Source organism: Xiphophorus maculatus, chromosome 13 (assembly GCF_002775205.1).
Source record: "Xiphophorus maculatus strain JP 163 A chromosome 13, X_maculatus-5.0-male, whole genome shotgun sequence".
NCBI classification, from domain to species: Eukaryota; Metazoa; Chordata; class Actinopteri; order Cyprinodontiformes; family Poeciliidae; genus Xiphophorus; species Xiphophorus maculatus.
Window position 1 is genome coordinate 7,338,061 of NC_036455.1, and position 20,175 is coordinate 7,358,235.

Genomic DNA, 20,175 nt, shown 5'->3' on the forward strand with positions numbered 1-20,175 from the left:
TCAACTTAATTGTAATAATATTTTGGTCTTTCCTGCTGAGCTGCTTTCTCTTAAATTTTACTGTTTTTTATATTGAAATGGTTTATGTGTATTTAGATAGATCTAAGTTATACTAATGTCTTAGAAACTAATTAAATGTAATGTTTCATTTAAAAGCTGTGAGTTTTTCTTTAGCATGTTTATCGCCTTATGTTTCATCCCAGTAGATGGTCCTTGGCCAAGACACGTCACCCGCTCCTATTATCCAGAAGGGGGCGGTAATGCAACGATGTGAATGCCGACAGTCATAAAATCCCAAAGAAGAAGAATAGGAGGAAGAACAACAAGATGGCGCAAATAAGAAGTTGTTGAGCTGTTGAGAGTTTTGTCTAAACGAGTTTCTCAATGATCAGTTAATCCTGCTGAAGAAACATCGACAGACTTTTAAGAAATCATCGTCAAGTCGGAGGAAGAGATGGATGATCATCGCAGACTGCTGGATTTCTCCCGGAGGCCCCAGATAATCTTACACCGAATAGGTAGGAACCACCAGCGTTTGGATGCAGGTTAAGGTCTAAATGTATGAAGCTTTGTGTATGAGGGTCATTTTAGCAACTGTTCCCCTCCTGTATGAATGTTTTGATATCAGATAAATGAACGCAAACATCACAACTACGCTGTGAGAATGGCTTATTGATGTAGAGAAAAAAATCACCTTTCTTATGGCTTTTCCTCCTTTAATTTGTAATAAATAAATTGTAGTAGCGACTGTTTGTCAAAGCAAATATGTTAGAAAAGCCCAATCAACAAACCACTGCTGCATTGAGGTGATGCTTCGTACGTAGGTAAAAGAAGTTTAATGTCCAAAAAAACATGAAGATTGTTTTAATGTTGTTTTTTCCGTTAGCAAATAATAAAGATCAAATTTTTCATAGTTTCCTCTCCTGCTCTGGTGAAAACCCAGTGCATGCTGGTCCTGTACCAGTCTCTATACTTACACAAAATGGACCCTCTGTTAGAATTTTGTTTCATTTTGTGTTTTTTCTGTTTAACAATTATGTCCTAGTTCACTGTAGTTTAGCCCTTAATGGTTATTCTAGTTTCATTATTTAATGTTACTTATTGTGGCTGGATCTCTCGTTCTTGTTTTCCTTGTGACAGTCCACAACTAGTGTTTCCAGTTGTGTTTATTTCTTAGTTATTACTCTTCAAGTTATTCTTCAGTACTTCCTGTTCCCCTGTGTTCTTCTCCTCACTCATTTTCAGCCATAAGCCACATTTTAAGCAACAAGGCAATACAAAGTGCTTTACAGGAATTTAAAAGGAAATATAAAACAAAATAACAAACCAAAAGAAAGAGCAAACGAAGGAAAACTTAAAAATGTTGATCCAAAGTAAATAAACCAGATACTCCTGTTAAGGGTCGGCAGATTAGTATAAGTAAGTAAGTATGCGCTGGTCTAATTAATTTTCTGGTTTGCAAGAATAGGACTCTAAAAAGTAGTTGCTAAGGTAGTTTTTCTGGATTCCAAGTTTGTTCAAATTCCTTTTCTGGGTTAAAAGCGAGTACTCCACAGTTTCTGACAAAATAAAATAAAAAGAGAGAAGGACACATTAGGGCACATGGCAACATTCAGACACAACAAAGGACAAAACGAAGACATGAGTGAAGGCGGTGACATCACAGGGCCATGAAACCACGTTGCTCAGCCTCCCGGCAGAAGTCCGATAAGATGTTATCAAAGAATGTCCTTGGGAGCGCTCAGCTCCACAGCTGCATGGATAACAGGAGGGGGTGAGGTGGGAAGGAGCGTTATGTTTACATATCTTCAAGAAGATTGGAAAAATGCAGCCCTTCCAAGGCAACACGGGAAAAGCCCATTCAGATATAGAATGTCTTAGGTCAGGCAACGTCTTCAAGATCGATTCCATTCCATTAGGGAGTTTGAGTCCTCAGCTGGGCTGCGAGTCTCAGCAAGACTCACATCCAACTTGAGTCTCTGTCCACACCAATAGTCTGAGTGTTCACTAGTGTGGTCAAGTCCGTCATAAATTTCTGGATAAGCCAGTTATTTGCAAGCTCCAAACAGCAGAAATCCTGTTATCATGAATAAATCCAGGGTGTATCCCTCTGGTTGTGTCCAGAGGGAGACAGAGAGCCAGATAAAGGACCAAAACTGAGGGAATAGAAGGAGGATGTTCAGACCACCTCTTCCATTGATCAAAATTGGCTAACAAGCCAGATACTCTGGACCCTCTGAAAATTACGGTGCAAAGAATTCTTCATCACACAAAGAACATTATGGACAACCATGAGCATCCTCTATATCAAGCTGTTATAAAACAACAGAGTGTCTCCTGCGCCCAGTTTTCTCTTGGAGAAAATTTGATCAACTAAGGCCTCCAAATGTGGGGCTTGCTACCGCCCTGTACCACCACAGTACGTCCCACATTCAGATTTTTAATATGACCCAAAATGAAATGAGTTTGATGCCCTTGTGTTAGAATGTCTCAGTGAAAGTTCACAAGGTCAGTGTTACTTCACAGTTGTAAACAAGCACTCTGGTTCTCGGTGAAGCCTTACACTTTTTTTCTTTGCGCCCTCCCTACCCATCTTTGGCTTATACTCCTTCCCACCTTGCTCCTTTCCTGACGACATCCGTGCGACTGTTGAGCAGAGCACTTCCAAGGACTTGCTCTTAGATAATCAATCAATCAATCAAATTTTATTTGTATAGCACATTTCAGCAGCAAGACATTTCAAAGTGCTTTACATCATTACAAACACAGAATCACAATGCAATATAGAATCAATCATTAAGTCAAGTTACATCAATAAATTTGTAATGGATTACATTTCAAATGCAATTCTAAACAGGTGGGTTTTCAGTTGAGATTTAAAAGAAGTCAGTGTTTCAGCTGTTTTACAGTTTTCTGGAAGTTTGTTCCAAATTTGTGGTGCATAGATGCTGAAAGCTGCTTCTCCTCGTTTGGTTCTGGTTCTGGGGATGCAGAGCAGACCAGAACCAGAAGACCTGAGACGTCTGGAAGGTTGATACAATAAAAGCAGATCTTTAATGTATCGTGGTGCTAAGCCGTTCAGTGATTTATAAACTAACAACAGTATTTTAAAGTCTATTCTTTGAGCTACAGGGAGCCAGTGGAGGGACTTTAAAACTGGTGTTATGTGCTCTATCTTCCTGGTTTTAGTGAGAACGTGAGCAGCAGCATTCTGGATCAGCTGCAGCTGTTTGATTGATTTGTTGGACAGACCTGTGAAGACGCTGTTGCAATAATCAATACGACTGAAGATGAATGCATGGATGAGTTTCTCTAGATTTTGCTGAGACATTAGTCCTTTAATCCTGGAAATGTTCTTCAGGTGATAGAAGGCCGACTTTGTAACTGTCTTTATGTGGCTCTGGAGGTTCAGGTCAGAGTCCATCACTACTCCCAGATAACACCATCATATCAGAGACGTTTGCCTGGGAGAGCTGGCTGTACAGGGTTCACAGACTAATTGCATTCACACTCCAAATCAACATATAAACACACTTCTTGATTGTCACTGTCTTTCATTCGCTCCATGTTTAAGCCTTATCTTGCTATATGTGCCAGATCCTTCCCAATGTTGTCATTTCGTCCTACTTACTCTTATTCTTGTTAGTTAGAACAAACCAGAGAGCCAGAGAAACTTCTATTAGTTTATAAATTCCAGAGTATTTTTGTTTTTCTTTTGCTTTTGTTGTTGTTGTTTTGTCTGTATTTCCTCTAATTCATGCAAAGCACATTGAAATGCCTTGTTGCTGAAAATGTGCTATATAAATAAAATGACCTTACCTTACTTTTATGTTGATCTTAAACATAAATTTCCAGAGAAATATATTTATGTATGTGGTCAGAATGCGACAAAATATGGAAAAGTTCAAGGGGTATGAATACTTCTCAAGCCAGGGTAGACATAATGCAGTGCATGACTAGTGAAGTAGGCAGCATGAAATAGTGATAGTAATAATAGTAGTTGTAAAATATAATAATAACTTGAAAAAAACTTTACAATAATAAAATGTTCTCTTAAATAATAACAATAATGCCTACAATACATAATTTCATAACAAATATAATAATGTAGTGCCCCACCAGGTCATATCTGCACATTTGCAGTTAATAGTCCCCTCACTGTTGCCAATTGAGTGACTTTATTGCCGTATTTAGCAACATTTCAAATAAAAAATGTATCGGTCAAAATAGGAATCGGCAGGTCAGACTTTTTAAAATCTGTAATCAGCAATCAGTCAGAATAGTGCAATCGGGGAACAATAGTTTATCTGGTGATTTCACTACTAAATGAAATTCCTTTCTCATTTACTTTATTTAATAAAGTAAACCATTCTTTGTTTTTCTGTGTTTTCTTGCCCAGATTGCCTGCAACATAACGTTTCTGAGGAGCAGATATGTAACCAGGAGAGGAGCTTCACTCTGGACAAGGACGAGTTAGAACCTCTGCAGGTGAAACAAGAACAGGAATGGCCTGAAAATCTGCAGATAAAAGAAGAGCAGGAGGTTCTAGAGCATCAGCAGATAAAAGTGGATGAGAAAGAAGATTACAACAGTCAGGGTGATAAGCAGCTTGAGCTAAAACAAGAGACAGATACCAGCATGGTGGTTCCTATTTCCGAGACAACATACCACACTGAATCAGAAGCAAACAAGAAACAAGACATCTTCCAGGAAGCTGCTGATTCTGAGGACCAAAATCAGGAAAGAAGAAAACCTTTCTCATGTGCCATATGTAAAAAACGTTTCACTTTCAAATCTGCTTTTGAGCCTCACATGAGAACTCAATCTGGTGAAAAGCCGTTTTCATGTGTGACCTGTGGAAAAAGTTTTAGTCAAAAACGGAATTTAACTCAGCACATGATGATTCACACTGGTGAAAAGCCGTTTTCATGTGTGAACTGTGGAAAAAGTTTTACTCTAAACCAGGATTTAACTCAGCACATGATGATTCACACTGGTGAAAAGCCATTTTCATGTGTGAACTGTGGAAAAAGTTTTCGTCGAAAACCGCATTTATCTAAGCACATGATGATTCACACAGGTGAAATGCCATTTTCATGTGTGAACTGTGGAAGAAGTTTTAGTCGAAAACGGAAGTTAACTCGGCACATGATGATTCACACTGGTGAAAAGCCGTTTTCATGTGTGAACTGTGGAAAAAGTTTTCGTCAAAAACGGGAGTTAACTGAGCACATGATGATTCACACTGGTGAAAAGCCGTTTTCATGTGTGAACTGTGGAAGAAGTTTTACTGTAAAACAGGGTTTAACTCAGCACATGATGATTCACACTGGTGAAAAGCCGTTTTCATGTGTGAATTGTGGAAAAAGTTTTAGTCGAAAATGGGAGTTAACTCAGCACATGATGATTCACACTGGTGAAAAGCCGTTTTCATGTGTGAACTGTGGAAAAAGTTTTAGTCGAAAATGGGAGTTAACTCAGCACATGATGATTCACACTGGTGAAAAGCCGTTTTCATGTGTGAACTGTGGAAAAAGTTTTCGTCGAAAACCGCATTTATCTAAGCACATGATGATTCACACAGGTGAAATGCCATTTTCATGTGTGAACTGTGGAAAAAGTTTTAGACAAAAACAGGTGTTAACTAAGCACATGATGATTCACACTGGTGAAAAGCCATTTTCTGGTGTGAACTGTGGAAAAAGTTTTAGTCAAAAACAGGAGTTAACTCGGCACATGATGATTCACACGGGTGAAAAGCCGTTTTCATGTGTGACCTGTGGAAAAAGTTTTAGTCGAAAACGGGATTTAACTCGGCACATGATGATTCACACTGGTGAAAAGCCGTTTTCATGTGTGAACTGTGGAAAAAGTTTTAGTCGAAAACGGGATTTAACTCGGCACATGATGATTCACACTGGTGAAAAGCCGTTTTCATGTGTGAACTGTGGAAAAAGTTTTAGTCGAAAACGGGATTTAACTCGGCACATGATGATTCACACTGGTGAAAAGCCGTTTTCATGTGTGAACTGTGGAAAAAGTTTTAGTCAAAAACAGGAGTTAACTCGGCACATGATGATTCACACTGGTGAAAAGCCGTTTTCATGTGTGAACTGTGGAAAAAGTTTTAGTCGAAAACGGAAGTTAACTCGGCACATGATGATTCACACTGGTGAAAAGCCGTTTTCATGTGTGAACTGTGGAAAAAGTTTTCGTCAAAAACGGGAGTTAACTGAGCACATGATGATTCACACTGGTGAAAAGCCGTTTTCATGTGTGAACTGTGGAAAAAGTTTTCGTCGAAAACCGCATTTATCTAAGCACATGATGATTCACACTGGTGAAAAGCCGTTTTCATGTGTGAACTGTGGAAGAAGTTTTACTGTAAAACAGGGTTTAACTCAGCACATGATGATTCACACTGGTGAAAAGCCGTTTTCATGTGTGAATTGTGGAAAAAGTTTTAGTCGAAAATGGGAGTTAACTCAGCACATGATGATTCACACTGGTGAAAAGCCGTTTTCATGTGTGAACTGTGGAAAAAGTTTTAGTCGAAAATGGGAGTTAACTCAGCACATGATGATTCACACTGGTGAAAAGCCGTTTTCATGTGTGAACTGTGGAAAAAGTTTTCGTCGAAAACCGCATTTATCTAAGCACATGATGATTCACACTGGTGAAAAGCCGTTTTCATGTGTGAACTGTGGAAGAAGTTTTACTGTAAAACAGGGTTTAACTCAGCACATGATGATTCACACTGGTGAAAAGCCGTTTTCATGTGTGAATTGTGGAAAAAGTTTTAGTCAAAAACAGCATTTAACTCGGCACATGATGATTCACACTGGTGAAAAGCCGTTTTCATGTGTAACCTGTGGAAAATGTTTTTGTCACAAGGTGAGTTTAATTCATCACATGAGGCGTCACGTAGGTAAAAAGCAGTAGAAGTATTTTCCATACATGTCCTATGTTGAGGTTCACTATGGAATTGTTCTGTTTATGAACTAGAATAAATGACTGGAGGAGTTTCATGTCGATAAACCTTAAAATTTTTCTATTTGTTAAATGTTCACATTTGGATACTTGGAGATGTGCCACCATGACACATTTTCCTGTGGAGATGCTTTGTTTATTTTGGGTTTTTTTTGCATATTCTGTATCAAAAAACAATAATGATAAACTGTATGTTATTGTATTAACATGCTGTTTATGTCAAAATGTATGTTAAATGTGCACAACGTGAAGAGCAGAGGGCTCAGCACACAGCCCTGAGGAGTGCCAGTACTGATGCTGATAGATGAAGAGGCTTGGGGGCCCACTGACTATTTCATGCATTAACTGAGTTTGACCGGACATGGACTCCCTTCCAGAACATTCTCACATGATTGGACTTGAGGGATTGATTTGTATTCTTCTAGCCTGTACAGAGAAAGAGTGGGTGGGTGGATGTTATTTACTTTAATACATTTATAATCAAAAATACAATGTGTTGTAAATTTTCATTAATGGTTGTGCATTCTCAAAATGATCTTTAAACAAAAAAACATCTTTGATAGGTTTGACTTTCAAGTAAAATGAGATTTTAACTGATACTGTTATTTGTTTCAAATTATATTAACCAGTCTAATTCTACCTATGTAAAAGCATTATGAATAATAATTAAAAAAAACTTTTTTACTTTATAGAAAATGTAATAAAGTATGGTTGATTATTGTTGTCTCCTATTATTTGGTGTGTCTTTTGTCTTAGTTGTATTTTTCTCTTTTCTACTTCAGCTGTCTTCTATTATTACTATGAAAAGATTTTATGTTTTTCAGAGACAAGTGTATGAGAAATCTTTAGATGTGATCATCATGTAATCCATACAATAATGCAATGACTTGAATGTACGAGTTTCTCTAGAAATATCTTCAGTCCAGGTTAAATGAGTTTATCTACAAGCAGTTAACTGCTGCTGAAGAAACATTCACAGACTTTCAAAAAAATCACCGTTAAGTTGGAGGAAGAGATGGATGATCAATGCAGACTGCTGGATTTCTCCCAGACTCCCCAGATAATCTTAACGTCGAATAGGTAGGAACCACCAGCGTTTGGATTCAGGTTAAGGTCTAAATGTCTGCACCTTTCTGTATGAGGATCGTTTTAGTAACTGTTCTGTAAATATTTTGCTTATAGCAAATGAACGGCGACATCACAATTGTGAAAACAGCATACTTGTGTAGAGGGAAAATGGAGCCAGCAGGGCCGTGCAGAGACCTTTGGAGGGGCAGGGGCTCAAATTTAAAAAAGGGGCACATTGAACAAAAACTCTGTACTACAACATAGCAACAACCCATATTAATCAGGAATCTAATTGGATCCTACTATATCATTGCCATCATGCGGGGAAATGCAAAGCAAATATAGTCTATATTTTCCCCAACAGGTATAAAGTTTCTGTTTCTGCTGCTGACAGTCCTGGAGGGCTGATCTGATCTGAGACTGTAGCTGTTAAACAGACCAGAGGAGAGAAGGTCAAAGGTTATAAAGTTATGAAATAAGCTAATTTGCTGCCATTTTACTAATGAAGCCCTAATAATATCTATTTAACCTCTAGAACAACCTGGCTGCAGACTGATTTATAGATCCAAAAAGCTCAAAGGGTTTAACTCTATATAATAGTTTGATGTTAGCAACTCTGAGACCTAGAATTATAGGACTGAGATATCAAGGCAAAGAAAACTCAGTAGCTGCTGGTAGGGCCCATTCAGGGGCCTCCAGACATTCAGGGGCCTCCAGACACTCAGGGGCCTCCAGACACTCAGGGGCCTCCAGACATTCAGGGGCCTCCAGACACTCAGGGGCCGCCAAGAAATGGTTTAATTGTAACACAGACCACAGATCTAAACCTGTAGCATCATTTATAGAGAATGACAATGTTATATTTTATTTAATGCTTTCAGCTGAGAAAAATAAATAGCACATTTAGGATTTAGTTAGGAAGTTTACTTTTTAAAAGTTTAAAGAATCATCTTGATAGTTTGATTGTTGTGTTACCATGGCTACAATATGGTGTAATCTTTGTGTTTGAATTGGGTTTGTTCACAAATACATCACAGCAAATAACCAATAATCAGTGATTGATTTTAAACTCTGCCAATAAACCTGGTCTCCCTCTCACAGATTCACCTTATCTATATTTAAACATGTTAGTGATGCTGAGGTTCTTAGTAGGACGGGTTCCGGAGGGAGGAGGGTTCTGTCTAAGGCCCCATTTTACCTTGGGCCGGCCCTGGAGGAACAGCTGCTGCGATGCACATCTCTTGAATCTACCTGGAATCTACCTGGAATCCCCCAGGTGGCCCCCATGTCAGTCCCCCGATGCTTTGGAGACATTTTGATTCATTTCATTGTGGCATGTTTGGCTTTTTGCTGCGGTTCTAATTATTGCTACAATATTTTCTCTGATGTTTATTTTATGAACTCTAAATGGGCCGAATCTTCCTTTAACACTTGAGGTTCTGCAATAAGTTCTATTTACAGCCGCGAACCTCCAGCCAGATCCCGTCAGCAGCAGCTTTAACCCACCTGGTAGAAACGTTAAGGAGAAGCAGAGCGAACAGTCAGCGGGTGGTACCAGGTGGTACCGGGTGGTACCAGGTGGTACCGGGGCTGTGAGCTGCGTCGTGACTCGCGGTGACAGTTAGTACCATGTCTTATACCAGGATGTCTGATATAAAGACAGATATTCTTTCTCTCTGTCGGTGGACCGACTCAAGCTGCCTGTAGCGAACCGGGCCTTTAGCAGAATGATGAAGTTAAAGTCAGAAGTTTCTCTGCAGCATTTCTGAGTTTAGGGGCGAGGCGGGTTTTGTCCTGCTATTACAAGGACGATTATAAAAATATAAATAGAAACAGTTTTTCTAACGTCAACATCAGACCTACATTTTAATTCACAAACCAGTGTATGAAAAAATATTCTTGCCCATAATTTGATAGTTAGAGGACACAGATCTGCCTCCTCCTCACCATGGACCCGGAGTCTGAACAACATGGAGGCTCTGAGAGTCATTATTAGACTGAGGGCAGCCAGACTAGTTTATTTTTACTAAATTATTATACTTAGCTAAATATTATTGCTGAGGGGCGCAAACAGGCCTTCTGACATACAGATTAAAGAATAATAATAATAAATAAAAACTCAAAAAGGGCACTACGGGCATCAAGGATAAAAGGGGCAGGGACTCAAGGCCCCTAAAGCCCCCCCTCTGCACGCGCCTGGGAGCCACTGACCTCCGTTGTGCTTTTTTTTCTTCATGGCTTTTCCCTCTTTATAACTACAGAGACGGACATTTGAAAACGGAAAAAATACAGCAGAGCAGAGGTTCACCTTCCAGCTCGACAACCACCCTAAACATGAAGTCAGGGCTACAATGCGATGGTTTAAAACAAAACATATTCATGTGTTAGAATGGCCCAGTCAAAGTTCACATGATCAGTATTACTTCACAATTGTATCCCACTTTATGTTGGTTATTCACATAAAATTCCAATGTAATATATTTACGTATGTATTTATTATGTGACAAAATATGGAAAAGTTCAAGGGGTTGTTAAAGCAACATCAATCTAGGAGGCAGACATCAGAGCAAAAGTACAAGTTTATTACAGCAATTGCAATTGGAGAAAATCCCATTAACACACAGTGAGCGTCAAGAGTGAACACACACGAGTGTCAAAGGAGTCTCTGAGTTCTCTGTCGCTCAGGGCTTCCTCTTATACAGAGTTGACCACACAGCCTATGGCTGAGTTCCTTGAACATACAAGAATAGAAAAAGACAAGAAGTTCAGGCAGTTTCTGACAAATAGGTCACAGATGGAACACCTGCAGCCTTGAGGCGTCGACACCTTAACCACAATCATTTGCCGATTCTCTCAACTTAATTGTAATAATATTTTGGTCTTTCCTGCTGAGCTGTTTTCTCTTACATTTTACTGTTTTTTATATTGAAATGGTTTATGTGTATTTAGATAGATCTAAGTTATACTAATGTCTTAGAAACTAATTAAATGTAATGTTTCATTTAAAAGCTGTGAGTTTTTCTTTAGCATGTTTATCGCCTTATGTTTCATCCCAGTAGATGGTCCTTGGCCAAGACACGTCACCCGCTCCTATTATCCAGAAGGGGGCGGTAATGCAACAATGTGAATGCCGACAGTCATAAAATCCCAAAGAAGAAGAATAGGAGGAAGAACAACAAGATGGCGCAAATAAGAAGTTGTTGAGCTGTTGAGAGTTTTGTCTAAACGAGTTTCTCAATGATCAGTTAATCCTGCTGAAGAAACATCGACAGAGTTTTAAGAAATCATCGTCAAATCCGAGGAAGAGATGGATGATCATCGCAGACTGCTGGATTTCTCCCGGAGGCCCCAGATAATCTTACACCGAATAGGTAGGAACCACCAGCGTTTGGATGCAGGTTAAGGTCTAAATGTATGAAGCTTTGTGTATGAGGATCATTTTAGCAACTGTTCCCCTCCTGTATGAATGTTTTGATATCAGATAAATGAACGCAAACATCACAACTACGCTGTGAGAATGGCTTATTGATGTAGAGAGAAAAAATCACAATTTTTATGGCTTTTCCTCCTTTAATTTGTAATAAATAAATTGTAGTAGCGACTGTTTGTCAAAGCAAATATGTTAGAAAAGCCCAATCAACAAACCACTGCTGCATTGAGGTGATGCTTCGTACGTAGGAAAAAGAAGTTTAATGTGCAAAAAACCATGAAGATTGTTTTAATGTTGTTTTTTCCGTTAGCAAATAATAAAGATCAAATTTTTCATAGTTTCCTCCCCTGCTCTGGTGAAAACCCAGTGCATGCTGGTCCTGTACCAGTCTCTATACTTACACAAAATGGACCCTCTGTTAGAATTTTGTTTCATTTTCTGTTTTTTCTGTTTAACAATTATGTCCTAGTTCACTGTAGTTTAGCCCTTAATGGTTATTCTAGTTTCATTATTTAATGTTACTTATTGTGGCTGGATCTCTCGTTCTTGTTTTCCTTGTGACAGTCCACAACTAGTGTTTCCAGTTGTGTTTATTTCTTAGTTATTACTCTTCAAGTTATTCTTCAGTATTTCCTGTTCCCCTGTGTTCTTCTCCTCACTCATTTTCAGCAATTAGCCACATTTTAAGCAACAAGGCAATAGAAAGTGCTTTAGACTTAGACTTAGACTGACTTTATTGTCATTTTGCATGCACAGGGTGAATACAGAACGAAATTTCGTTGCATATGGCTCAGGACAATGTTTTGAGCTTTCAATGTGTGAGGTTACTCCAGAATAAAATAAAATACAGTATAAAATATGAATATAAATATAAATATAGAATATAAAGTGCAGTAATGACAGTAAAATATAAGTTATTTAGCTCTGTACATGTGCAAGGTATAAAGTGGAGACCAGTTTTTAAGTGCAGTCCAGTTAAGAGTTCAGCAGTCTGATGGCAAGTGGGAAAAAGCTGTTTCGGAACCTGGTGGACCTGCACCGGATGCTGCGGAACCTCTTTCCAGAGGACAGCAGGGAGAACAGTCCATGGTGGGGGTGTGAGGGGTCACTGATGATGTTTCGGCCTCGGGACACGCAGCGCTGGGATGAAATGTCCTGAATATAGGGAAGAGGGGCCCCGATGATCCTTTCTGCTGTCCGCACCACTCTCCTCACGTTCTTCCAGTCGGAGGCACTGCAGCTTCCACACCACACAGAGAGGCAGCTGGTCAGAATGCTCTCTATGGTGCTTCTGTAGAACGTCTTGAGGATCGGCGGGGGCAGGTGTGCTCTTCTCATCCTCCGCAGGAAATACAAGCGTTTCTGTGCCCTCTTGGCCAGAGACGTGGTGTTCACAGTCCAGGTGAGGTCGTTAGTGATGTGCACCCCCAGGAATTTGGTGCTGCTGACCACCTCCACAGCCGAGCTGTTGATGAGCAGTGGAGCGTGGCTGGGCCGGTTCTTCCTGAAGTCGACGATCATCTCCTTCGTCTTGTCAACGTTCAGGATCAGGCTGTTGTCTCTGCACCAGTCCACCAGCTGCTCCACCTCCTCTCTGTAGTCCAGGTCGTTGTCATCTCTGATGAGGCCCACCACCGTTGTGTCGTCCGCGAACTTCACGATGTGGTTGGTGGCGAACCTGGGAACGCAGTCGTGTGTCATCAGAGTGAACAGCAGAGGGCTCAGGACGCAGCCCTGAGGGGAGCCTGTGCTGAGAGTGATGACATCGGAGGTGTGTTGTCCGATCCGGACTGACTGAGGTCTGTCGGTGAGGAAGTCTAGCAGCCAGTTGCACAGGGGGGTGCTGAAGCCCAGGTGTTCCAGTTTTCCTGCCAGATGCTGTGGGATGATTGTGTTGAACGCTGAGCTGAAGTCCAGGAACAACATCCGCACATGAGTGTTCTTCTCCTCCAGGTGAGCCAGGCTCAGGTGTAGGGCAGAGGAGATGGCATCCTCAGTGGAGCGGTTTCGGCGGTAGGCAAACTGGAACGGGTCGAATGTGGAGGGGAGTCTGGAGACGATGTGTTCTTTTACCAGCCTTTCAAAGCACTTCATCATGATGGGAGTCAGTGCCACAGGCCGGTAATCGTTGAAAGAGGTGACTTGAGGTTTCTTTGGCACCGGAATGATGGAGGCAGTTTTGAGACAGGCTGGCACTGTGGCTTGGTCCAGTGAGGTGTTAAAAATGTCTTACAGGAATTTAAAAGGAAATACAAACAAAATTACAAACCAAAAGACAGAGCAAACGAAGAAAAACCTAAAAATGTTGATCCAAAGCAAATAAACCACATACTCCTATTAAGGGTTGGCAGATAAGTATAAGTAAGTAAGTATGCGCTGGTCTAATTAATTTTCTGGTTTGCAAGAATAGGACTCTAAAAAGTAGTTGCTAAGGTAGTTTTTCTGGATTCCAAGTTTGTTCAAATTCCTTTTCTGGGTTAAAAGCGAGTACTCCACAGTTTCTGACAAAATAAAATAAAAAGAGAGAAGGACACATTAGGTCACATGGCAACATTCAGACAAAACAAAGGACAAAACAAAGACATGAGTGAAGGCGGTGACATCACAGGGCCATGAAACCACGTTGCTCAGCCTCCCGGCAGAAGTCAGATCAGATGTTATCAAAGAATGTCCTTGGGAGCGCTCAGCTCCACAGCTGCATGGATAATAGGAGGGGGTGAGGTGGGAAGGAGCGTTATGTTTACATATCTTCAAGAAGATTGGAAAAATGCAGCCCTTCCAAGGCAACACGGGAAAAGCCCATTCAGATATAGAATGTCTTAGGTCAGGCAACGTCTTCAAGATCGATTCCATTCCATTAGGGAGTTTGAGTCCTCAGCTGGGCTGTGAGTCTCAGCAAGACTCACATCCAACTTGTGTCTGTCCACACCAATAGTCTGAGTGTTCACTAGTTTGGTCAAGTCCGTCATTAATTTGTGGATAAGCCAGTTATTTGCAAGCTCCAAACAGCAGAAATCCTGTTATCATGAATAAATCCAGAGTGTATCCCTCTGGTTGTGTCCAGAGGGAGACAGAGAGCCAGATAAAGGACCAAAACTGAGGGAATAGAAGGAGGATGTTCAGACCATCTCTTCCATTGATCGAAATTGGCTAACAAGCCAGATACTCTGGACCCTCTGAAAATTACAGTGCAAAGAATTCTTCATCACATAAAGAACATTATGGACAACCATGAGTATCCTCTATATCAAGCTGTTGTAAAACAACAGAGTGTCTCCTGCGCCCAGTTTTCTCTTGGAGAAAATTTGATCAACTAAGGCCTCCAAATGTGGGGCTTGCTACCGCCCTGTACCACCACAGTACGTCCCACATTCAGATTTTTAATATGGCCCAAAATGAAATGAGTTTGATGCCCTTGTGTTAGAATGTCTCAGTAAAAGTTCACAAGATCAATGTTACTTCACAGTTGTAAACAAGCACTCTGGTTCTCGGTGAAGCCTTACACTTTTTTTCTTTGCGCCCTCCCTACCCATCTTTGCCATATGCTCCTTCCCACCTTGCTCCTTTCCTGACGACATCCGTGCGAATGTTGAGCAGAGCACTTCCAAGGACTTGCTCTTAGATAACACCATCATATCAGAGACGTTTGCCTGGGAGAGCTGGCTGTACAGGGTTCACAGACTAATTGCATTCACACTCCAAATCAACATATAAACACACTTCTTGATTGTCACTGCCTTTCATTCACTCCATGTCTGTGCCTTATCTTGCTATATGTGCCAGATCCTTCCCAATGTTGTCATTTCGTCCTACTTACTCTTATTCTTGTTAGTTAGAACAAAACAGAGAGCCAGAGAAACTCCTATTAGTTTATACAGTTGTGTTCGAAATAATAGCAGTGCCTCAACAGCAGCAAGAAAATCACTGGTTTTATTAACATTTCAAACTCTATACCCCAGATAAGTTTCTGGGGGGTAAAATAAAGGTATAGAAAACCAACAAACCCAACAGGACAGCCATGCATACTGTGGATTCTGTGAAATTGAATGATTAACTGAAAAGGGTGTGTTCAAAAAAATAGCAGTGGTGAGTCCAATTAGAGAGGGCATCAATTAGGGAGGGTATTCTGGGAAAAAAGGGTGTTAACAGGTGATCCGTATTTAAGGATCAAGACAACTGGCATGCTGGCTGTGCATTTCTCCTGAAAAAACAATGAAAATGGGTCGTTCCAGACACTGTTCTGAAGATGAGCGTTTCCTAATAAAAAAATTGATTAAAGAAGGGAAAACATACAAAGAGGTGCAGAAAATCATTGGCTGTTCAGCTAAAATGATCTCAAATGCCCTGAAATGGGAGCAAAAAACTGAAAAACGAGGAAGAAAAAGAAAGACAACCCCTCGAATGGACAGAAGAATAGCCAAACTGGCGAAGACTCAGCCAATGATGGGATCCAAGAGGATCAAGCAAGACCTTCAGTTGACAGTGAGTACTGTGACAATCAGAAGACGTCTTACTGAGGTTAACCTTCCAGCAAGAAGCCCCCGCAAAGTCCCACTGCTGAGAAAAAGACATGTGCAGAAGCGTTTACAATTTGCCAAAGAGCACATTGACTGGCCTGAAAAGAAATGGCATAATATCTTGTGGACAGATGAAAGCAAGATTGTTCTTTTTGGGTCTAAGGGTCACAGGCAGTATGTCAGACGCCCTGCAAACACAGAATTCAAGCCACAGTACTCACTGAAGACCATTAAGCATGGTGGTGCAAGCATCATGATATGGGGATGTTTTTCATACTATGGTGTTGGTCCGATTCACCGCATACAAGGGATCATGGATCAGTTCCAGTACATCAGGATCCTGGAAGAGGTCATGCTGCCATATGCTGAGGAGGAAATGCCTTTGAGGTGGACCTTTCAACAGGATAATGACCCCAAACACACCAGCAAGCGAGCAAAAGCATGGTTCCAGATGAACAAGATTCAACTGATGGAGTGGCCAGCACAATCCCCGGACCTTAATCCCATCGAAAACTTGTGGGCTGACATAAAAAGTGCAGTGCATGAGGCAAAACCAAGAAACGCTGAGGAATTGTGGAATACAGTGCAATTATCCTGGGCTGCAATACCTGTGGAACGATGCCAGAAGTTGGTTGACTCCATGCACCACAGATGTGTAGCAGTCATCGGAAACCGTGGTTTTGCAACAAAATATTAGTTTAGGATACTCAGCTAGGTTCACTTATCAAGAATTTCTTTGTTTGTACAGTACATTTTTGAGTTTCCAAGGAAAGATGGCAACACTGCTATTCTTTTGAACATGCCATTTCTTACTTTATTTGAAATATTATTATTATTATTTAAGTTTTGATGACTTTGCGCAATTGTTTTGCTTTGGAATAGAATGTACTGTGTCCCCAATGTATCTGTGTTCATTAAAGTACAATTTCTTTGAAGAATTTTGACATTTACTCATTTTTCTAAAGGCACTGCTATTATTTCGAACACAACTGTAAATTCTAGAGCACTTATTCTTATTATCCAGCAACCCACCAGAGGAACATTTTGATTTATTCTTCACTCAACCCAGAACAGGAATCAAACCTTTTAGTTAGAACTATCAAGAGATCCAGAGAAACTTCTATTAGTTTATAAATTCCAGAGTATCTTTGTTTTTCTTTTGCTTTTGTTGTTGTTGTTTTGTCTGTATTTCCTCTAATTCATGCAAAGCACATTGAAATGCCTTGTTGCTGAAAATGTGCTATATAAATAAAATGACCTTACCTTACTTTTATGTTGGTCTTAAACATACATTTCCAGAGAAACATATTTATGTATGTGGTCAGAATGCGACAAAATATGGAAAAGTTCAAGGGGTATGAATACTTCTCAAGCCAGGGTAGACACAATGCAGTGCACGACTAGTGAAATAGGCAGCATGAAATAGTGATAGTAATAATAGTAGTTGTAAAATATAATAATAACTTGAAAAAAACTTTACAATAATAAAATGTTCTCTTAAATAATAACAATAATGCCTACAATACATAATTTCATAACAAATAAAAAAATGTAGTGCCCCACCAGGTCATATCTGCACATTTGCAGTTAATAGTCCCCTCACTGTTGCCAATTGAGTGACTTTCTTGCCATATTTAGCAACATTTCCAATAAAAAATGTATCGGTCAAAATAGCAATCGGCAGGTCAGACTTTTTAAAATCTGTAATCAGCAATCAGTCAGAATAGTGCAATCGGGGAACAATAGTTTATCTGGTGATTTCACTACTAAATGAAATTCCTTTCTCATTTACTTTAATAAAGTAAACCATTCTTTGTTTTTCTGTGTTTTCTTGCCCAGATTGCCTGCAACATAACATTTCTGAGGAGCAGATATGTAACCAGGAGAGGAGCTTCACTCTGGACAAGGACGAGTTAGAACCTCTGCAGGTGAAACAAGAACAGGAATGGCCTGAAAATCTGCAGATAAAAGAAGAGCAGAAGGTTCTAGAGCATCAGCAGATAAAAGTGGATGAGAAAGAAGATTACAACAGTCAGGGTGATAAGCAGCTTGAGCTAAAACAAGAGACAGATACCATCATGGTGGTTCCTATTTCCGAGACAACATACCACACTGAATCAGAAGCAAACAAGAAACAAGACATCTTCCTGGAAGCTGCTGATTCTGAGGACCAAAATCAGGAAAGAAGAAAGCCTTTCTCATGTGCCATATGTAAAAAACGTTTCACTTTCAAATCTGCTTTTGAGCCTCACATGATGATTCACTCTGGTGAAAAGCCATTTTCATGTGTGAACTGTGGAAAAAGTTTTAGTCAAAAACCGCATTTAACTCAGCACATGATGATTCACACTGGTGAAAAGCCGTTTTCATGTGTGAACTGTGGAAAAAGTTTTAGTCAAAAACCGCATTTAACTAAACACATGATGATTCACACTGGTGAAAAGCCATTTTCATGTGTGAACTGTGGAAGAAGTTTTACTGTAAAACAGGGTTTAACTCAGCACATGATGATTCACACTGGTGAAAAGCCATTTTCATGTGTGAACTGTGGAAGAAGTTTTACTGTAAAACAGGGTTTAACTCAGCACATGATGATTCACACTGGTGAAAAGCCGTTTTCATGTGTGAACTGTGGAAAAAGTTTTCGTCGAAAACCGAATTTTACTCGGCACATGATGATTCACACTGGTGAAAAGCCGTTTTCATGTGTGAACTGTGGAAAAAGTTTTAGTCGAAAACTGCATTTAACTGAGCACATGATGATTCACACGGGTGAAAAGCCGTTTTCATGTGTTAACTGTGGAAAAAGTTTTACTCTAAAACAGGATTTAACTAAGCACATGATGATTCACACTGGTGAAAAGCCGTTTTCATGTGTGAACTGTGGAAAAAGTTTTAGTCGAAAAGAGACTTTAACTCGGCACATGATGATTCACACTGGTGAAAAGCCGTTTTCATGTGTGAACTGTGGAAAAAGTTTTCGTCGAAAACGGGAGTTAACTGAGCACATGATGATTCACACTGGTGAAAAGCCGTTTTCATGTGTGAACTGTGGAAAAAGTTTTAGTCGAAAACGGGAGTTAACTTGGCACATGATGATTCACACTGGTGAAAAGCCGTTTTCATGTGTGAACTGTGGAAAAAGTTTTAGTCGAAAACAGGAGTTAACTCGGCACATGATGATTCACACTGGTGAAAAGCCATTTTCATGTGTGAACTGTGGAAAAAGTTTTCGTCGAAAACGGGAGTTAACTGAGCACATGATGATTCACACTGGTGAAATGCCATTTTCATGTGTGAACTGTGGAAAAAGTTTTCGTTCCAAAGTTAATTTAACTCGGCACTTGAGGCGTCACATAGGTGAAAAGCTGTAGAAGTATTTTCCATACATGTCCTATGTTGAGGTTCACTATGGAATTGTTCTGGTTATAAACTAGAATAAATGACTGGAGGAGTTTCATGTCTATAAACCTTAAAATTTTTGTATTTGTTAAATGTTCACATTTGGATACTTGGAGATGTGCCACCATGACACATTTTCCTGTGGAGATGCTTTGTTTATTTTGGGGTTTTTTTGCATATTCTGTATCAAAAAACAATAATGATAAACTGTATGTTATTGTATTAACATGCTGTTTATGTCAAACTGTATGTTGTGTGTGCACAACATGAAGAGCAGAGGGCTCAGCACACAGCCCTGAGGAGTGCCAGTACTGATGCTGATAGATGAAGAGGCTTGGGGGCCCACTGACTATTTCATGCATTAACTGAGTTTGACCGGACATGGACTCCCTTCCAGAACATTCTCACATGATTGGACTTGAGGGATTGATTTGTATTCTTCTACCCTGTACAGAGAAAGAGTGGGTGGGTGGATATTATTTACTTTAATACATTTATAATCAATAATAAAATGGGCTGTAAATTTTCTTTAATGGTTGTGCATTCTCAAAATGATCTTTAAACAAAAAAACATCTTTGATAGGTTTGACTTTCAAGTAAAATGAGATCTTAACTGATACTGTTATTTGTTTCAAATTATATTAACCAGTCTAATTCTACCTATTGTCAAGAAAACCCGAGCTCATCCCACTTCCCCATGCTGGAGATTTAAGTTTAACAGTAATAATAAATAAAGTTATCTTTAAAATGAATCACTCAAGTGACATC

General features: G+C 39.8%; 2 protein-coding genes across 3 annotated transcripts; both read left to right on the forward strand.

Annotated features, from left to right (window-relative positions):
* The first annotated feature begins 315 nt into the window (after positions 1–315).
* LOC111610418 (gastrula zinc finger protein XlCGF58.1-like) lies at positions 316–7,310 on the forward strand. Of its 2 annotated transcripts, XM_023344608.1 has the most exons (3): positions 316–518; positions 4,400–5,500; positions 5,585–7,310. In XM_023344608.1, the coding sequence occupies exons 1-3, from the start codon at positions 455–457 to the stop codon at positions 6,940–6,942; spliced, it is 2,523 nt and encodes an 840-aa protein (XP_023200376.1). In that variant the 5' UTR covers positions 316–454; the 3' UTR covers positions 6,943–7,310. The 2 variants fall into 2 exon arrangements, with proteins under 2 accessions (XP_023200376.1, XP_023200375.1); XM_023344607.1 differs by having other exon boundaries at positions 4,400–7,310.
* A 4,084-nt stretch (positions 7,311–11,394) lies between these two features.
* LOC111610436 (gastrula zinc finger protein XlCGF57.1-like) lies at positions 11,395–19,594 on the forward strand. The gene is made up of 2 exons (XM_023344658.1): positions 11,395–11,429; positions 17,845–19,594. Exon 2 carries the CDS (start codon positions 18,084–18,086, stop codon positions 19,377–19,379), a length of 1,296 nt encoding a protein of 431 aa, XP_023200426.1. The 5' UTR covers positions 11,395–11,429; positions 17,845–18,083; the 3' UTR covers positions 19,380–19,594.
* Positions 19,595–20,175: the final 581 nt, after the last annotated feature.

What these genes read in the sequence shown, in the direction of transcription:
- LOC111610418 (XM_023344607.1), top strand. Translation starts at nt 455, where the DNA reads ATGGATGATCATCGCAGACTGCTGGATTTCTCCCGGAGGCCCCAGATA. An exon ending in GATAATCTTACACCGAATAG is followed by an intron (nt 519 to 4,399) that starts GTAGGAACCACC and finishes TTTCTTGCCCAG; the next exon opens with ATTGCCTGCAACATAACGTT.
- LOC111610436 (XM_023344658.1), top strand. Translation starts at nt 18,084, where the DNA reads ATGGTGGTTCCTATTTCCGAGACAACATACCACACTGAATCAGAAGCA.